The 20,167-nt window shown below is 45.7% G+C and overlaps 1 protein-coding gene and 1 long non-coding RNA gene across 5 annotated transcripts in view; one reads left to right on the forward strand and one right to left on the reverse strand.

Annotated features, from left to right (window-relative positions):
• The window catches only part of FGF13 (fibroblast growth factor 13), a 268,386-nt gene extending 251,321 nt beyond the window's left edge, over nt 1-17,065 (reverse strand). For 2 of the 4 annotated variants that reach the window (XM_075053923.1, XM_075053925.1), the window contains exon 1: nt 16,687-17,064. Coding sequence is in view for 2 of the 4 variants with exons in the window: in XM_075053926.1 (XP_074910027.1) it covers nt 16,687-16,735 (49 nt within the window). In the remaining 2 variants the exon portion in view is untranslated. Of the gene's footprint in view, nt 1-16,686 lie in introns of all 4 variants that reach the window. The other 2 variants (XM_075053926.1, XM_075053922.1) reach the window with 2 other exon arrangements.
• A 106-nt stretch (nt 17,066-17,171) lies between these two features.
• On the forward strand, nt 17,172-19,734 carry LOC142043134 (uncharacterized). Its single transcript, XR_012653951.1, has 3 exons — nt 17,172-17,204; nt 18,475-18,599; nt 19,082-19,734. It is a non-coding gene; the product is annotated as an uncharacterized LOC142043134 (long non-coding RNA).
• Nucleotides 19,735-20,167: the final 433 nt, after the last annotated feature.

The following is a 20,167-nucleotide window of genomic DNA, read 5'->3' on the forward strand; positions in this document are numbered from 1 at the left end:
CACATCTGGTGTTTGCCAAAGAATCAAAGCATTAAAAATAAAAGCAAACTGACTACTCTCGTCCCACAGCAAAACATCACAAACACGTGTCATCACCCACCTCTGCAGTTACAGGCATGGAATAATCCTCCATTGGCTCCAAAAGCAAGAACCAGCAGTCCAAGGAGAAAACTATCACAGGTAGTACAATTGAAACAAAAGTAAAAAAATTGGCATTTAAATGCCTCTAATCTCATATGAAAAACTACCTCTTACAGTAATCAATAGGTGTCATGTCCCCTCCAACTGGCAATTTTCTGCATGACCAAACAGGAATATTGTTGCCCACTAGAAACCAAATACCACCGCACCAACATTTCAGGATAAGCCTCACTCTGAAACATTTACCTCTCCGTGCTGAAAGTCTTTGAGGTTTTTAAAACCATGGACAGATTAATAAAATTGACCAAGGATGAAGAGGGACTAAAATAGCTCTTTTTTTTCTAAAGCCAATGGCAAAAATCAAACCAATTAAAATCATGATCCGAGTCAGTTTTAGTCGATCATTAGCACCTCCGGCAAAATACTGCTAGAGCAGAGTTGCAGTTGGTTTCCAATTCAGCTGTCAGTATGACAAGGGAAGGGGCTGGAAGAGATGGAGGAAGGCATTAAAAGTAACAGAAGCAAAGACAAGAGAGCTTGGTCCACACCGTGGGCACAGGATTTGCATCAACTTCCCATGCCTATCTGACAGCAAGCCTGGCCCAGGGCAAGAATAAAACCAGGAGGGAAAGAGGAAAACTTCAAGAGAAGGAAAAAAATAAAGGTGCATAGACACACAATCAATAAAAATTTTTTTAAAAAAAAGCAATTTAAGCCAAATGTTCTCAGGAGAAACGTTTTCAACAACCATGTGACAAAAGCACTTTGCACAGAGCACTACAGATATTTCATGGAAAGCAAGTCCTCTCACCTAACCAAGCAGAGCAGGCATGCTGGGAACATTAACATCAAACCAAATAGAAATATCCCACTAGATTGGGAAGTGCCACATCAAGCCGTGGGATGAGTCTACCAAGGACACCCTACATACCTATATGCCATCTACATTACCGAATTGGCTCAGCTGCTTTGTCCAGGACAATAAAATGTAGTCAATGTGACAACACCAATATTTGCAAGGGGCTGGAGGAGAGAATGCAATAACTACATCAATACCAAGAAATTAATTTTGCCCAAGGCAGTGTGCTTATTTTACAAGATACCTTGCAACAAGAGCAGTGTCGATGTCACATCAACAGCACAGATAGATCAACCACAGGGCGCTCAGCCAACCAGGCTGGACCACCAAGTAATACGGACAGAAAAAACATACAGCATGATGCTGTTCTGAACACCCCTGACAGGAGCAGTCCAAATCTAAAAAACACCCCAAATGATCAAACAACCAAACAACAAAATCCCCATAGGACAGAAGCTAAAAATAAGGTTTCACAATACTGCTTTTCATCAGCTCTTCCTCCGCCCTGAAAGGGAAGAGCACGCAGCAAGCAATACCTACCATCACTTTGGAATCAGGATCACAAACAACTCAACTCATCAATTCCCAATAGTTTGCATGCAGCTTGAGCAAAGATATTATTTTTCTGGGGAGCAAGAGCAAGGATAAGAAACTATTACTACTCTAAAAATATCATGGAGTGACAAACTGGAAGGCTGGGTCCTTAACAGAAGCTGATTTTCCTGCCTCTTCTCACACCAAGCAGCCGTTCCCCGGCACAGCAGCAGACATGCCATGTGAGCTGTGCGTCGAGACACCACAGGTAGGACCAACTGCCCATTTGGGGGATAAGGGAGGAACTTTTCTTTGCAGGAAAGACTGGCAAGGTGCCCACCCCCCCCTCCTTTTTTTTTTTTTTTTTGCTATATCCTCCAGTGCTTTAGGCTGATCAAAAGTAGGTCCTTATGATTTATAAGGCCCTTACAAGAGGCAGAGAAACTGAAAAGTGGACCAGTTTCCAGAGGTAGCCAAGGTGCAGGAAACAGTCAACTGTATTAGCCTACCGAAAGAGGTGGACAACCATCTTTGCAGTTTGAGGTTCACTTCACATGTACCCTTAACCTCTTTTCCAGATGAAGGGAAAAGGATCAAGACATGACCTGTTTCCTACAGGACAGGCTGAAAAAAGACTAACCTGAGTACAGGCAAAGAGGAGTGTTTAATACCACAGTACCCAGTGAAAAGCCTGTTATTACAGAAGATGTGAACTTAGCTACTACCATGCTACATCAAAAGAAAGCTCATGAAGTTTCAGTCTTCTGCTTTAAAATCTGCCCCATGCCTTTCTCGTATGCCTGCACGTCCTGATCAATTAGCTTACGCCAAAGCCTTGTTACGCACACATAGAGTTTTAATTGATTTACTCAAGTCAGTGAGCAAGGAATAATTACATCTTGGAAAATAAAGCTGGGCAGACTAGGGCAGCCTGCTTCATTGCTATGAGACTTAAAAGTTCAAAACAAAGGCAGATCTGGTTTCATCCCACAGTTCGATTGTAAGCTTCAAACTGCCTGGTGCTCTGAGATGCCGTGTTAGCTGGGCCTAATCATCAGCCAACCCACTGATTTTTCATATCAGTGCAGCCAGGGTATTAAGCCTACAAGTACAGTCATGTTCCATGTAAAGATCTTGTTCATCTGGCAATAAACTTGCACTAATCAAAGTAGTATTAGCTTGAATTTATAAAGCATGAGCTGTTCTCTCTACATGGTAAACCAGTTAGACATCCTATAGCATATTGCAAATCTGAATATTGATTAGAAAATGCATATTAATATTTCCATACTTTGTGGTGGTATTAGACAGACAGGGTCAAAATTAATGCCACCACCTTTCAAAGACTCTTTATTCCCACCATATGTATCAAGGTATTAACCATCCTTCAATACCTTTGAGTCAATAATCCTTACGCTTCTGGATAAAGGTAAAACAGAAATAAGAGATAAAGGTGAAAAGAATGGAGGAGACCAAATTACACACTTTTGATACCACAATTCCCCAAGCCAAATTTTGAAGCAGAAACTACCCTAATACAGTGGAACTGGAGAAGCAGCAGCTGCCTCCAAGGCCATCCAGCATAGTACATTGTAAAATTTCATGCCATACTCTTTCAGTTGCAGCATCTTCCAGGCGATCTTTGAAGATGCAAACTAAACACAGGATTCTGCTACCTTTTATTCACCAACAGGGTTTTCTGCTGATTTGCAAGACTGGATTTCAGGAGCCAAATCTGTTTGTCTTCTATACTTCAGTCTCAATTAAAATTGCTGGAACTATCACAGCAATCCGTCCTACACACACAAATCCCATATTGCAGAATCAAGCCTCAATACAAAATTTACAGTTTATTCTAGCCATCTTCAGGGTTAATTTAAAACACAACATTGATTCAACACAAAAGTACTACTTTTTCTAAGGAAAAAAAAAAATTAAAAAGAGACCAAACATTTAAAATATTCATCACAACAGCGGTCAGTACCATGAAATGCAAAGCAGATCATGCTCCCACTGAGGATATTACTCAGCAAGACTGATACTGAGCAGCACAAACTGTGTTTCAATCTAACCTAACAAGACAGTACTGGTTCAAGTTCTGTTCTTTATAAGGTGTCACCCAAATAAACACAGATGAGCTATCAAAGTCTCTTACTTGTAAAGTTATTCAAACACGTCCCATGCACAGTGATACTTGAAAATGTTTAAAGCAGTAATAAAAACAGTAATTAGAGATGCTACTGAGGAGGCCAAAGCGCTTTAAGACAAGACATATGAAAGAAGAGGGTGTTTCACATTGAGTGTAATAATTTGCTGCTAAATTAACAGCAACAATTTTAACAACTTTATGAAAGAAGAGTAATGCATTATTCTTCTCCTCTTAGTGACAGAGGTACTACCTTGACAAACAGCTCATTCATACATGTTTGAATGAGAGGTATGAAAGTGTGCTGTGTTCTGTTGATTTCTTTTATAAGCCTTTTGTCACTCATTCAGTCTTCCTCGTACGCAGTCAATTGCTCCTTCTGAAATACATTTAATGTAAGAATTTGTGATAGTGGTAACATGACATGACAGGAATATGTGACGTTCACTGATACGGGGCCCAAACCAGAGCACTAAGCTTTCAGGTAAATGAAAAGTAGAGATGCTCGGCACCCTGCAGGACAGATTGACAAGGTTTTTTGCAGTGTTTTAGGTTGTCAAATCTATGCACTTTCACTACAGCCTGGTATCACTCCTGAGAGTTTCAAAGACACAACTGTTGGGGATTCTTTGCTTTCAATACTACTACAGAAGTTAACCCTGTTTATGCCATTAGAAAATACAAGTGCCCAAATCTTCTTTCAAGCTGCTTTATCGGAGAAAGCAAGATTTGGCCTCCAAATAATTGTATCTGATAATTATTCAGGTAAGTCTGGTAGAAGTGCACACTTTGAATTCAATAGGAATTTGCATATCCCCCACATTACCTTCAACACACTAGTAAATGCATTCATCTTCTCTGTGACAGAATTCCCCAGCTTTAAAAAATAAATAAATAAAATAAAATCAAGTAGTAATTCCAGATTTCACTTTTGGGGGTCACAAGGCTCACTGACACTGGTGCAACATGTGGGCTTTCATAGAACTGATTACTAGGGTAGCACTTGTCTCAACCTGGTGCGAGTCCAGGATAGATTATTTTTTTTTTTTTAATGGTAAATGGAAAGCCAGACTCTGGGAAACTCAGGCATGGAAGGAAGATGATTTGAAGACTTCGTTTAAACAAATAGTTTCATTCTTGGGTGTTTGAACCAATACACGTAGGGGATAGATTTTTAATAAGCAACACAAAGATACTCCCAGTTTAGTACATTGAAGAGGTGAAAAATCAGACTAGATGACAGAAGGTTTTTTTTAGATCCTTGACCTCTGACTGACCAGACCACTACACACCACATAGAGGTTGGTCTCCCTTCTATATTCAATGTAGCTATTTAACTTTTTTTTTCTTTCTTTTTTTTTTTTTAATTTGTAAGCCCAGTTCTGTCTCTCTTGATTGGAAGTTCAGCCTCTCCTGCCACTTTACAATTTGGGTGCTTTTTTGACATTCTGCAAAACACCCAACTGGTGGAAAATGAATTTAGGCAATCAACTCTGCAAGTTAACCTGGTATGCAAAGGTATTTCTCTTTATATGTTCAGTATTTGCAACAGCTTCGGTGGCTCAAATGCTAATAGTTTTGCCAGCTCCTGCCAACAGTAATGATAAACCCATCTCTTTGGTCCTCTTATGAAAAGCCCTGGAGTTGCAGCAAATTCATAAGCTCCTTTTCCTCCTTCTGCCTCTCTATCTCCATCTCTGTGTCACTGCTAACTTCAACTCTCCCTTGACCCAGGCTCCACTGAAACTCTTTCCACTGATCACTTCCTGCCTCAGCTACCCCCATCGCTTCTTTTCTGGTCTTCATAAATCCACACTGCAGGAAGAAAATACATAGCCAGGCTATTATTACACTCCCAGAAACAGTGATAAATTATGCCCGTAATATCCCCTCTTCCATTACATTTTTCAGCTTCCTCATGCTCTCCAGAGCCTTTTCAAAGCTAATTTTCTATCATTCAGTTTCATGGGATTTGCTTTCTCCTGCCACTCCATCACACTTTCTCGCCCCCTTGCATTCTCATCCTGGCATCTCTTATTCCTTCCACAAATCGCAAAGCAATTGAAAGTCCATCCTTCACCATACAATGTGCAGTGAAATAAAAACAAGACGCTTCTAGTCCAAAAGGTACGTACACAAAACCTCCCTGCCTCACTACAAAGCTTCCTGCCATCCTCCACACCGTCTTGAATTTGTGCTTTTTTTTTAAACTCTTCTATTCCAAAATCTACTCCTAATCATTGTTCAGAAGTGCCTAACCAATTTTTCTGATCATTCTCAAAAGCCTTGCAAAAACATCCCAGTTTTGACTGGAGGGTTTCTCAGATCAAGGGTGGAACAAGGGCACAGATGGAAAACATGACAGGTCTTTTTCCTTAAAATAATTGTGGCATGCCTCTTCTTCCTGAGGAGCTTCAAAGAAGTTTTGCTTCTGTCCCAATGGAGGAACAAGTACAAATGTTTAAACCCTGAAAGTTGCCACAAAACAGAATTGACAATTTTCACAGCTGCCACTTAAGTGTCCTAAACAAGAACGTCTACTGTTTTTAAACGTACTACTAGGAAAAAGTACAATTTCACCTTCCTATCTTCTGTGCTGTTCCCTCCCTGTATATGAGTTATTGCCTGAATATCCACAAAGCTTTCACTCCTTTCCATCGCCTATTACTTGGATACCCTATATGAAAAGACTATACCAGTTTGTTGCTCCCAACACCCCAGAAATCATGTGATAAATTCCTCCCAACGACACAATTATAAAAACAAAACTTGAAAACTGGTTTCTGCACTACTATTTTGAAAAGAAAAAAAAACCCCAACCCCAAAACAAATAAACAAAACCCCAAACCCCTGTTCTTCCAGCCAAAGAAACCAAAGATGCAGCTTCAGTGGCCAAATAACACAAGCCTGTAAGCTTAACAGGCCAGATACCAACCAAACTCCAACATTAAAATAGACTTATTGCTTTACTGGCCTCCCTGGCCAGGAATTATCCTGACACTAGAGTGGAACAGAAACAGGTCATACTTCATCCCAGAAATCTTCTCTCAGCTCCTGGGACTGGCATCACAGTCTTTCTGCTGCTGTAGGTGATCAAGAAGAGACTCGCTATTTGATCCCTTTTGACTTACTTAACTTTTACCACCTTTTATTGACTTCCACCAAAATGAGTTAAAAAAATAACATCCTTTCTTCAGAAAGCAAACATGGGGCAGAAGAGGAAGAAGAGAAAAGAGGAGCAGCAAATGAAAGTCATTCCAGTTCTCCTTGCCCAATCACTTGAAAACATTTAGCTATTTTTGGCAGGCTCTGAACGTTCAGTCACTGGTATGCAAGATGAGAAGCAAATGTAAAGTAAAGCACATGACAAACCTGCACTGATTGTACATCAGTACGGTTGCAGAGACCTTTCTCCTGTTTACAGTCAGAAGAAATATTACTTCAACATCTGCAGCAGGGGGTAGGAGCGAGCACCTGCACTACGTGATGGTCTCAAACAATTACAAATCATGATTCCCCCAGGAAATGCATACACAATTCCCACCAATATCACAACTCCCCAAAATACCACCACATCTTTATTTCACTAGAAAAGAGACTTTCACGGTTCAGGTATTCCAGCTCTGCACCCCATAAGAAGTGACAATGGCTTGCAGTGGCAATTGGCTCCATCATAGTTTCTTATTCTCTTGCAGCACTCAAAGGAACAAAGTATAAGTGACAGCAGTTCAGAGCACTGTGTATAATTACAATTTAAAAATTTAACATTTTCGAGGCAGCACTGTAGCACAGCTTGGGCAGATTGAGATATAAAGGCAACGTAAGAAATGTGTATGTCTATTGAACATAAAAGATAGCTGTACAGAAATTCACAGCAGATGTAAAATCCAAAGAAAAAATGTTTCTACGTAAGCAATTTGACAGCACATTGACAATGTGCTGAAGTAAATCCAGCCTAAGCTACTTGAACAAACATTGCGGCCAGTACCAGTGAACTACACAGAGATGCAAGGAGGAAAAAAAAAAAAGAAAGAGAAAAAACCAAGGTGCCTACCACCTCCTTAGATTTTGATAACTCCTGAAAAAAAAGGCTGAAAAAACAAAATCAGGAGAAAGCACTCTCTTGACTTGTGCGTCTGCTGGGCAGGTAAGAGAGTGTTTGAGGCTAGGCGCGAGCAGATGACGTGCTGCAGATCACTTGGAGCTCATTCTGCAACGCTCCCTTCTCCTACTGGCTGTCTTCCCTGTCCCTCTCCTGTTAAGCTTTCCTTTCTGGTTCTTTCGTACCTTCTTTCCGTTGTATCTTTCCTACTTAATGAAAAGAAGCCCTGCACTTTTTCCCTTCACTTAACAAAAATCAGAAATACTTCTGAAATTTGAGGAAAAAGTCACCTCCGACAGAAGAGGAAAAACTCCAAGGATTCAATACACAAAACAAACAGAAAAATCAAACAAAACCAGATTAGTGCTAATTACCACTGGATTTGCAAATACAGGCTACAGGGGGCAGGGGAAAACTGTTCAGAACTCCTAAACTTCTATAATTAAACCAAGCATGTGAATACAACCTGTATGAACCTCCTGGAACCGGAGAGCTCACAGCCACCACCTCCTTCTTCTGCCTGAGGAGCCGAAGACCCCGGGGAAACCACTGACACAACGGGAACGGCCGCCTTCTTCCAGGAGAAAGGGGGAATTCTCTGTTTAATGCCTTTCACTTGGCCCATTCTCACGAGAAGCGCAATTAGCAGGCTACCTTCGTCATCAGAAGTTGAGGCCGAGCCACAAAGCCTTCTTCTGTCACCAAGTCACCGTGCAAGTCGAACTGTGTGCCGGTGCCCAGGCGTCATCGGCAGGGACCTCTGTGAGGCGATACCAGGGCTGCCCCAAGCCAGACACAGCCGGTTCCAGCCGGTTCCGGCCGGTTCCACAACGGTCCCGCCACAGGGCACAGCCAAGCCCGGCAGCGACGCTGGTGGCCCCTCTGGGAAGGCGTGTTGGGGACAGGGACGAACGCTGCCCGGCAGGCAGGAGCCGGGGGAAAACGTGTGAGGAACAGCCCCGGGAGCACCAGGGTCAGGGAAGGAGGAGGAGGAGGGAGGAGATGCTCCAGGCCCCGGAGCAGGGATTCCCCCGCAGCCCGCCGGGAGACCACAGGGGAGCGGGTGGAAGAGCCCAGGCCGGAGCAGGTGAATATTTCCCCGAGAGAACTGCAGCCCGTGGAGAGCCCACGCTGGAGCAGGTTTTTCCTGAAGGACCGCAGCTCATGGGAAGGAGCCACAGTAAGGCAGGGGAAAAGCGTGAGGAGGAAGGAGCGGCAGAGGGGATCTCCTGTGGCCTGACCACAACCCCCGTTCCCCATCCCTGCTGCATTGCTGGGGCAGGGGGAGGAGGTACGGCAGTGGGGAATGAAGGAGTGAAGTTGAACCTAGAGAAAAAGAAGGGGAGTGGGGAAGTTGGTTTAGGTTTTGTCTTTATTTCTCACCATCCAACTCTATTTTAATCGGCAATAAATCAGTTTTTCCCAAGTCGAGGTTGTTTTGCCCATGATGGTAACTAGTAAGCGATCTCCTCGTCTTTATCAGCTTGACCCAAGAGCTTTTCCATCTCGTCTTCTCGCCCTGTCTTGTTGAGGAGGGTGAGCAAGAGAGGGGCTGGGTGGGTGTCTGGCAACTCACCACGTGAGTATTTTCCCTCTTGGCACAGCAAGGGGGATGTTTTAAGGGGTTGGAGGCGGGAAAAAATTTAAAAATAATCACATGGGTACTACCACTACTGCTGATGAAATCCCACAACAGCATTGCCAGTATCAGCTGTTAAAGTTTACATGAACAGGGAGACAGAAGCCCACCAGAGCAGTACAGCAATGCATTGGACTCCCTGTGATGGCATCTAAGAGCGATGCACAGAGGTGAAGCAGTCACTTTACAAAAGCCAGCAAATGCCCATGGACCACTCAGGTCAGACAAGGGTCACATGATGCATAAGTTTGATCTAATCCCATTAAGACAAAAGAAATTTATCCTAAATCAGGTGGTAACTAAAAGCACATGTATCAAAAATACCAAGTCCTGGTTAAACAATTTATTCTTAAAGCCACCAACAGAGCCTTATATCAATTATGTCAAGCCTCAGCTGAAAAGCATCTAGAGATTACTTGGGCCACAGAACAGAGTAATCTCTATAAATACACCTTCATTTCAGCTACAATCACAACCACAGCATCAAAGGTAATGAACCACCACTAGTTCAGATTTAGTCGATCTTGGAACAGTGTACGCGTGATGCAACCCAGACCAATGGCAATTCAATTGCTATTTCAGGATATCTCTTCTTCCCACTTCATTTCAGTCCCTCTGCTCCCTCCCACCTCAGAGTGATGCTCTAATTATTCAAACAACGTAAGCAGCATTCAATCCATGCCAGCCCTTTCTTCCTTTAGCACTGACCTTGCCTTATACATCACTCTCACAAAACTAATTAAGTGGAGAACAGTCTCACTTTACACTCTCTTCATGAAAAGAACTGAATTGTTACCTGCCTGAGGGTGCAATTCAAATTATTTTCGCCTTCATTTCTCTCAGCAAAACAATACAAATATTGAGCAAGAAACCAGACCAGACAATTCAAGGAAACCCTTTACCCAAGTTACCACACACACACACACACATACATAAAGGATTATTGTAAATAATATATTCCTTTAGTTGTTTCATTTTGTTTTTTAACATATGTCTCTTCATGTAAACTTGGCCAAGACATGTTTTGGGAAAAGTGGGGAATTTTGCTAGGCCAAGAGACATAGTTGAGGAAAGAAAAACAATGTTTGGGGCACACAGACCCTAGAGCCAGGCTCAACTATGAGGAATCCAAGTGGCTGAGAATGCTCCAGTACCACAGAATAGATCTGAAACCACCGATTCTGTAAAAGCATTCAGTAATCAACAGAGCAATTCCTCTCCAACATACATTAACTGACAAACACAAAGATCCTGGTTTGAAAATACTTAGCTGTGGGTCATCTAGGATGCAAAGCTTGTCTGCCCAGATTTACATAGGTTTTTTGTAATTATACACAGGATTGACCACATATCTAGATTCACAGAGGATTTTATAAAAGCATGGATTCACTGCTTGCAAGGAGGAGACTGAGGCACAGGATTTGCCACTTCTTTGCTCCTGAGGAACTGGTTCATATAACTCCAGAGCCATCTCTTTTCCTAAACACACCATAGCAATAACACACAATGAGGAACAGAGGAAGAAAATTAATATTCATTTGCCCCAAGACTACACTGCAGCACAAAATTCCCAAAGCCTAGGGCTAAGACCAGTGCCTTGCCGGAAATCACAGTAAATGGCACAAATACATCTAATGACAAGTCTCCAGCATATTGCAGGTGGCCACAGACCAGAGATGCCAGAAGGCCAAGCCATACAAATTCTTATGCATCTGCTATGGATGCTGGCACTCACCCCTTTGCGGCCCCCTGCAATGCTCTGTGGGGCTACTCATCCCCCAGGCTTCATCTGCCTGGGAGTTTTTCCTCTGAAGATGAGACTTAGCATCTGCCAAGAAGCAACTATTATTAAGTCTTCCTCTAGAAGCAAAAAAGATTACTATGTTTTACTACTTTCCATACAACACAAGTTCTTTGTCATGGACAGCAGCCTTACGAGAACGGACACTATCACAAACCCCAGAGTTTGGAGCCTGTCCCTGAAAATACTGCCTTAGTGTGTATTTCTTCAGCTAACGCTGAAAACCATTACAGAGCACCGGCATGAATGTGCTAGCATCTTGATCTCAAAGGCCACTTCCATTTTTTAATTGCTGGTGTTTTACTGACAGATGCCAGGGACCACCGTCTTGGGATTTAGAGGGAAGGATGTTTCTTTTATAAATCTATCTTTTATAAAGGGTTACTGTAGTTTGTGGAACCAAAACCAGTCACAGATAATGAGTCATAACAGGAGGTAGTTACTGTAAATATTCCAAGCATGGGCACATTAACAACCACCCACTAATCAGAGGCAATGCCACAGGCAGACACAGAGAACTCCCACTGGTGTCAATGGGAATTTTGAATGGATCAGGACCTCAGCCAAGAGCTGACTATCTATTGTAACCTGCCGCATTAATATCCAAGATGGGGTGGGTCGTGCCTCAGATTTTGGCTGTCGCTTTCCAGTGGGCGATGCAGGCATCTATTCAAAGTGGATCTGCAATCTCAAATCTCAGACAGGAGGCACAGAGATTTCTAGCGTGAAGTGAACAAAATAAAAGCATTGAGTTTAACTACTCATTCTTTAGAGTCATTAAACGTTTATGACATAAATGCAAGTTCTGATGCGTAAGTCAATAGCACCAATTGACCACAATAAGACCCAATCTACTGCTGGCAAACATCTGCCTGAACAGAGACTCAAGTTCATATGTCAAACTGCGGCTGCTGGTAAAGTTTAGTGGGACTTTTTGTCTGCGATGCAAAAGAATTGGCACCCGAACTTCTGATAAAAAGACAAAGAAATGCCCTGCCTCCCACCTGAGCTAGCCAAGCAGCAGATAAGGTGCTAGCACCGCGCTCCCTTCCCCCTTCTCACACGGGTCTGCACTTGCTGCTAATTTTGATTCAGTGGACTCAGACCAAGACATGGTCAGCTTACACGTTGCCTCTGTGCTGCTCTTCTTCAGTCCCTGAAGTAAGTTACTTTCTCATGATTCAGTACTATAGAAATATAACTGTTGAGATCAGCTTCTTTATTTTTGTCAGCTTTTCTACAGACCTTTCAATCATAAGCTGCATTATACTATATTCTCATAAAGCCAGGAAAAGCAGTAATAGATACCTCAAAATTCTGAATTCTCTTTTTCCTGCCAAGTGCTTTCTTTAAGTGCTTTGTTTTCTGCTGTCACTAAATTAGACTAGTTCCAAAGTCTTCACCTTTACTGTCACTATTTCAATAGGTTCTTCTCAGATTAGAAGCTATCAGCTTCGAAAATACTCCTCCTATTTTGCTTTCTGGAGAAGAAAATATACTCTGCATTTTCTCGCTGCTTACGGCTGAGGTTATCAGACTTCTGGGCAAAGTTATCAAAGTTTCTTGCAGTGAGAGCACAGAGACAGGAAAAGACCCCCCCCTGCATCTGCCTCGATAGGGAAGGCAACAGTACATAATCCAATTGGTAAAAAAGAAAAACAAATGCAGATGAATCCATTGCTCGGATTTAGTTTCAGATTCTCTACTCTGTATCTCAACTTCCCTTGGAGGAGCCACACAAACTGCAAAGCAGCCTCTGGAAAGAATCTGGCTGTAATACCAGACAGCACGAGCTCTTTAAGGCCCAGATCCAAAGTACAAGGATTTCAGCAGGTCTCAGCTCACTTTCTAATGCCCTATATTCTCCTACTGCCCCAAATAAAACGTTAACGAATATTTCATTCAAAATAGGTTGTGTTGATACAGCCCCCAGGCTCGCTGGGGACACTGGATATACTGTTCTCAAAGTGCAAAGCAAAAGCTGCCACACACCAGCTATGTGGCAGGAAAAGAACCAGACCGGGAATTCCACTGCTGCCCGTGGGAATTTACCTAGGAGTATTTCCTGAGCACATAACTAACTGCCATTGAAGAAGAGCTGTTATCAGCCATCAGACTACCACTGCAGGATGCTGAACTGTTGTTACCCAGGTCCTCGTACTCCTGCTAACCACAGAGAGTGCCAAGTGAAAAGAGACACGGGAACCTGCCCCATGCTTGAAACCACCAACACAGCTGGGACAAGGCTGCTCTCTGAAACGAGCCACTTGCTACCAAACACAGCCCCCACGCTGGAGCAGCAGCACTGCCAATCTACCTTTGTGAGACAGCTTGGAGGCTACATGGGCTTACGATATCCTGCAGCTCTCCAAGAGTTAACTCACACAGTTAAATAAAAAATAATAATTAAAAAAAAATCAATGCCATAATCTTACACATAGACATTCACAGTTAATGCACCGTTTTGCAGAAAGTAAGGGTGCACATTATGTTAATCCATAATCTTTATTTAGATTAGGATAGTTAATTCTTAAACATCCACAGCCAGTTTTAAAAGCAGCCAGATTTTGAGCAAAACAGTCATCACTGGATTTTCTAGGCAGGACTTACAAGTGGGGCCAACAAACTCTGAAGCAAGCGGTTACTTTCCTCTTTGGCTTAAGGAAAGATGTAAAAAAACCCTATTTCTTTAAAAATAGATTTTGGTACTTCTGTTACACCTGCGCAACTCCACTGACACCACCACAGGCTTTACAAGAGAGGGTAATTTTACTGAAAATACCCATTGCAAGACAGTACTTGTACTGGATTGTGTCGATTCCTACCAAAATCCATGGCCTTTCAAGGTTCTGTATAAATCAGGCTTTTCTACAAAGACCCACCCCAAAAGCTGGTTGTAGAAAGTGCCATTCAACAGCTTACACTAAGCAGCTCCTTACATTAGGGCTGAATACAGCCCTTTCCAAATTCCGTAGAGAATGACAGCAAAGTCTCATCTCATGCACAACCCTGTAATGTGTAAAAAACCTTCAGGAGTAAGAAGGGCTGACACTATTCTCACTAACAAAGTACGCCACATTTATTATGCAAATATAGCCCTGGGACACCTGCATTTACAGCAGGTATTAAAATTACATCATATATCTTACAGGATGTGGGCTACATGAGCATATCACCATAATGAGCTACTCTCATATGAAACCTGATTACATTGTTCTTTGGAAGAGTGGTGGTTAACTAACTCAAAAACATACAGGCTTCTGTCGGGACTGAAGTATACCCAGTGCCAGTATAGCTGCAGAAATATGCAGGAAATTGTATCCCATCCTTTCCAGACAAATTACTGTTTCATTGTGTATGAAAAAAAACCCCACCAACAACCAACCACAACCTGTTTCTACTATGGCTAGATCCAAATTAAATATTCCCATTAAGAGCAATAATACTTGCAATCACCAAAAGAAAATTCAGGTGGTTCAGAGGAAAAAACACTTCCTATTTTAGTCTACAACACAAAAGGCTAAAGAAGGCCATACAGCCTATACATTAACTGGTAAATACTACCTCCTTACCACTCTGCCTGGGCCCTTTTTAAAAGCATATTTCACAGACCGTAACCATCACTCACTGCTCTACAGCAGTACCAAACCACCTCATACATGTACCAGCTCCTCCTGCTGTATCTAAAACTGCCTCTTCACTTTGTGATAACGGAGAAAGTTTTTATACGAGCTCGAAGAGTGTACCAGCATCTCCTGGAAGCAGAATATCAGCATCAACTGTTTTTCTTGGGATTCTCAGTATATACACCTTCTGGTACACTATCACCACAGGAATCAAAGCCTTGCACGTCTAAGTCATTACTGACTCATTAACAGCAGATACAAATGCCTTTGCCCCAGTGTTTTGAAATACACATATGTCCGAAAACCTATACACAGGCAATTTCAAACATAAAGGTAGTATGTCATTGAAACTTGTAATCATAGCACAAAATGGAATATGTAAGTTTGATTTTAAAAAAAACAAGCTTTCAAGCAAGTATAGCACAAGTATGGCAAATTCTTTTTGTGTAGGATTATTCCACAGTTCTAAATCATGCAAAATAATTCCTCAGAAAGGCAGGAATCTTTTGTTCTGCATTGCTTAATAAATTATTTAAAAGAGCATTTTAGTGAATAAGGCCACTATAAATACTCAACATCAAAGAAAATAATGTAAAGACAAAAAAATATTTCTTTAGGAAATGTAAGGTTTTGCAATGAATATTGAACTTTATTGTGTTGTTGTGAAAAATAAATTTCAAAAAATCTGACGAAAACACTAAGGTTTGGAACATAAGATATAACATAGTTAGAACTGGAAAGATGAAGTTAGGGGGAAAAAGAACATAGGAAACCCAAAACAAAAAAGGTCTGAAAAATCTAGCATTAAACACAAACTTTCAAAATCAAGAAACCAAAAAGTTTTTAAAAAGAACAGAAAGGATTAATTGTTTTGATTGGGCCTCTCAAGCTGCTAAAAAAGTAGATGACAGGAAAGTGCCCACTATGTTTCATAAAACTAGTAAATAAGGAGCAGGTTTTTTCCTCTTTCAGGGAGGCCAAGAGCGCACCCTTCACCTGGCTATCCCACCAGCACCAGCCTACCACGCAGACGTACGTCTGAGAAGATACACGGATTTCTCTACAAATACACAGAAAAAACTACTTACTGGAGAGATACCCAGCGCGCACACACACACCAGCTACTTATCGTGTGTAACTCCTACAACCCCGAGTGGAGGTAACACCGCAGAGCGAGCTGCGCGGGGGGGATGCGGAGCCCGTCGGAAAGGGGGGGCAAAACCACCTGTGCATGCACACCCCCCCCCAGGCATGCACCCCCAGAGGGGAAGGAACACCCTGCATGCACCCCCGCAGCGGGGCACCGTGTACCCCCCCCCCCCAAGGCATGCACCCCCCCCGGAGCGGGGCACCCCCCTCTTCCCCCTCCCACACCGTGGCCAGCCCCAGCCGGGGGGTCTGCATGCAACCTTTCTTCCCCCCCCCCTCGGCACCGGCGGTGCCCCGGCTCCGCGTCTCCATGGCGATGGCTCCCCGCTCCGGCACGCCTGGGCCAGGGCCGGGGCCGCCTGCAGCGCCGAGCACCCGCCCGGCCGGCGGCGGTGGGGGAGCCGGCTCCCCCGGTAGAGCGGCCGGAGGGGGGGGGCCACTTACTTTCACCGGTGCCGCATTGAGCCGCTCCCCCCCTCCCCGTGGCGGGGTGCACGGTGCAGCACGCCGGGTACCGATTCCCCCACCCGTGCCCGGGGTCCCCCGAGCTACGGACTTTCACGGGAGCGGTGTGTGTGTCGTGTCCCCCCCCCCCCCTCACCCCGCTCCTCCCAGCCCGGTAAGGTCGGGCTGTCCGCGGTCGGGCCGGGGACCGTGCTGTTTTATCGGAGCGGCTGCGCCTGCCTTACCCTTGGAAGCATCTTTCTCTTCTTTGGGCTTGATCACCTTCCCGCTCATAGACCCCAGCTTGGGTGGGAAAATCCCCGGGAGCTTCGCGGATTCCGGCTGGACCCAAAGAAACCTCGGGCGGGGGACAGCCTGCGTGCGTGTGGGGGGAGATCCTCTACGCCGAAAAGGCAGGAATAACACCAACAGAAGGGGAGAGGGGAGGGGAGGAAGGATGAGAGAGAAAAAAAAAAAATCCGGAGCCGGCGAGCTGCCCGCTCCCCGCCGCGGTGCCTCGGAGCCGCCGCCGCGGTGCCTGCGGGAGCGGAGCGGGGCGGTGAGCGGGGGGCTCCGGCAGCCGCAGCACCGAGCCCCTGCGCCGCTCGCCGTGCCGGAGACAAAAGCGATTTTCCCTGTGTCTGCCTGGTCCCGGCCCCCTCCCTCCCTCCTTCCTCCCGCCTTCCCGGCTCTTCCTCCCCTCCCCAGGGCCAGGGAAGCGCAGCCGGTCCTGGAAGTCCCACCGACCGGGGGGAGGGGTACTGTGAGTTGCGGGGGGGGAAGCGCTTTGGTTGTTTGCTTGGGTGTGTTGGGTTTGGGGTTGGGTTTTTTTTCTTCTTTTCGCATCCTCCCCTAATAATAATGGGATGGAGCAGCAGAGCTGCAGCCGCGGATGGGAGGAGGAGGAGGACGCGAGTCCCCGGCACTGCAGAAGAGGCGGCAGGTTTACGCTCGCCGGCAGCAAGGAGGGCTGGAGCCAGAGCTGCCCCCTCCAGCCCCCCCCCCCCGGGCCGGAGCATCCCCATCACCCAGCCCTGGCTCCCACAAAGCGGTACCGAGGAGGGCAAGGCGCATCCCTGCCGCCCTCCAGCCCCGGGACGGTGCCCAAGCGCCCGGGCTGGGGGTGGCACAGCCCCGGGCCTGCCCTCCATTTGGGGAGCCGCTCCTACGCCCCCCCCCCCCCCATCCCACAAAAGGGACGCTCAGGTCCCGGAGCTGTAGCCCCCGGTATCGCCCGGTCCCGAGCCCGGCAGCCTGTTGCTGCTGTCGCGGGAGTGCGAAGAGCCGGGGGACACCGGGGGGGGGCGACAAGGGGGGCATCGGGCTCCCTTTAACCGGGGGACACGCACAGCCTGCGCCGTTCCTCTCCCGGCCAGCTCTGCCCCGGAGCGTGGGACGGGACTCACCCCTCTCCCTGCCTGTCCTCCCCCCCCCATTCTCCCTCAGGGAGAAGGAAGGGACCCCCCCAAGAGCAACAGAACCTCCTCTCACCTGTACGACAAAACCTCTTCCCCCCCCCCCTTCTCCCCGTCCTCCTCGGGGGGAAAAAACTTCGCGGCCACCCACCCGCTGCCCCCCGCGGGCGGACGGGGGAAACCCGCTGCAGCCGGCGCCCCTTAGAGCCTGGCCCTGCTCGGTAGCGCCCAAAATAAGGTGCTGGGAAGGGCGAGCCGCCAAGTGCCTGGGGGAGCCCCTCGGTGAGGCAGCCAGGCTCCCCCACCCCCCAGGTGGCCTGTTTTTTTTTTTTTTTGGGGGGGGGGGGATATATGATGGGCTTCTCCAAGACCAGCAGGGAACAAGGCAGGGCTGGGCAACCCCCAGGGGAAGGCAATATGCTCAGGGCACGGCCCTCCCCGTGGCCTCTGGGCACTCTTCCACTTTTCCTGACCCCCCCCCCTCCCGCCCCAGTCTGCAAGTGTAGTCCCCGCACCGGGTACTGGGGGTCTCCGGGAGAGGCAGCAGCCGCCGGGGCTGCGCGGTGGCTATTTTTAGCGGAGCCGAATTCCTCCCCCTTCACCCTCCCTTTGCTCCAGCCCAGCGCCGGGGACAGCTGAAGGCAGATCGGCTTACCGTGGTCACCGGGGTCCCAGCCTTGCTCCTGCCCCAAGCAAAAGATGGCCGGGCTGCCAGGAGGCAGAACATCACCTGGTTAAACAGGGTAAGGAGCCACAGCTGGCCCCCAGCGCGGGGTAAAGTCCCATTCCCACCTCACACAGGTGGCAGGAGATCAGGTGTGATTGGGAAAATCAGGGCTGTTTAAGCTGAGTCTGAAGAACCGGGGTCAAAGCTGCCACTTGGAAGACCTTTATGCTTGCACTTCTTAAATGACTTTCCCTTAAGAAATGCACAAAGCATAAAACTGAACCCCAAGTCCTCGAGCAGCGCTCCTCCAGACCTCCATCTATCTATCTGCACCATGAGCAACCTCTGCTCTGTTTCTAGAACCAAGGAATTGTCCTGGCAGGGTCAGCTTTGTTCACGGAGATTCAGTAAGCCCTCTGATGATAGTGGACTTAGGGTCCTCTCAATATAAGGCTGTTTTACTTGAGCCTTTTCTGTTTGTTTTTTTTTTTTTTTACCCTTCAGAGACCTGCCAGGAAGATCAAAAACTCAGGCTTTCTCTTGGCTGTTTCTCTCCAGTTGAACTTGGACCACTGAAAGCAGAGAGCTGGAAGTGGAGGAGTGGGGAAGGAGAGATTCTGCAGTTCAGCTGAGCCAGTGTTGTCAGAAGTAGCCGGTGAGCCCTAGCAAGGAGATTTCAGCTGTCCAACACAACTCACCTAGACCCTGATTTTCAAAGGCACTTGTAGTGACTTTGATGAGAATTACAAACAATTCCCACTTCTGGTCCGAGGTCTTTGCAGCACCAGAGGCCGCTGATCGCTGATAAACGCTGTGCTTAATATTGACAGTGAACTTGCCTTACGTGAGCCATTCTCACCTTTGCCAGGAGATCTGTTAAATTTTACAGGAGCAGTTATTACATTGGCCAAATGAGGCCTCTACACTCAAACCAAACATTGGAAGGAGGCAGCAGCTCAGCGTGTTGCAGCGGAACTGTACCTACTGGTGGGCAGAGAGCGCTTACCCTGCTGTTTTGAAATGAGTTAGTTTTTCCCCTTACTAGTTTGCAAGGCTTAGAAGTGTCAGTTAAAACAGTAATAAAATATGGTGTTACGCATGCAAAATATAAGGGGATTTGCATGAAGGCTTATTGCAGTCTGGGTACAGCTTGCACAGCCTTTACTTTTAAAGCTAACTTGATGGCTCAAATATTCTGTTGGGGAGGGTGTTTGGGGCACTGACTTATGTCAGATTCCCTCATTAGTTCCTTGCTTTGATGTGAGCATCTCTGGATTTGGGGTAAATCATGTAAGGTCTGGCTTCACAACAGAATTTTGTTAACTAACTCACAAATATTTAAACATGGATCTGAGCCTTAGTATCTCTGTACCTCACTTTCCCAGCTGTAGTAGGGAAAAGCGTCACCTCATTGCTTTACAGCTATAGCAATGGAAGCTGAGAAGCACTTGGATGCTGTGGTGACAGAACTGATACGCAACAAGCTACATACCGCAGCCAGGCTTATGCAGAAACGTACCTATATGTGGCCCCGACACCGAGCTTATACCTCTCACTGACAGCATTTTCTGAGCATCTGAATTAGAAACAATTTCTGCACCTCCAGATAAAGCAGATACCCAGAGGAAGATTTAGTGAAGTTTA

The sequence above is a fragment of the Buteo buteo genome, chromosome 22 (assembly GCF_964188355.1).
Source record: "Buteo buteo chromosome 22, bButBut1.hap1.1, whole genome shotgun sequence".
In the NCBI taxonomy this organism is placed as follows: Eukaryota; Metazoa; Chordata; class Aves; order Accipitriformes; family Accipitridae; genus Buteo; species Buteo buteo.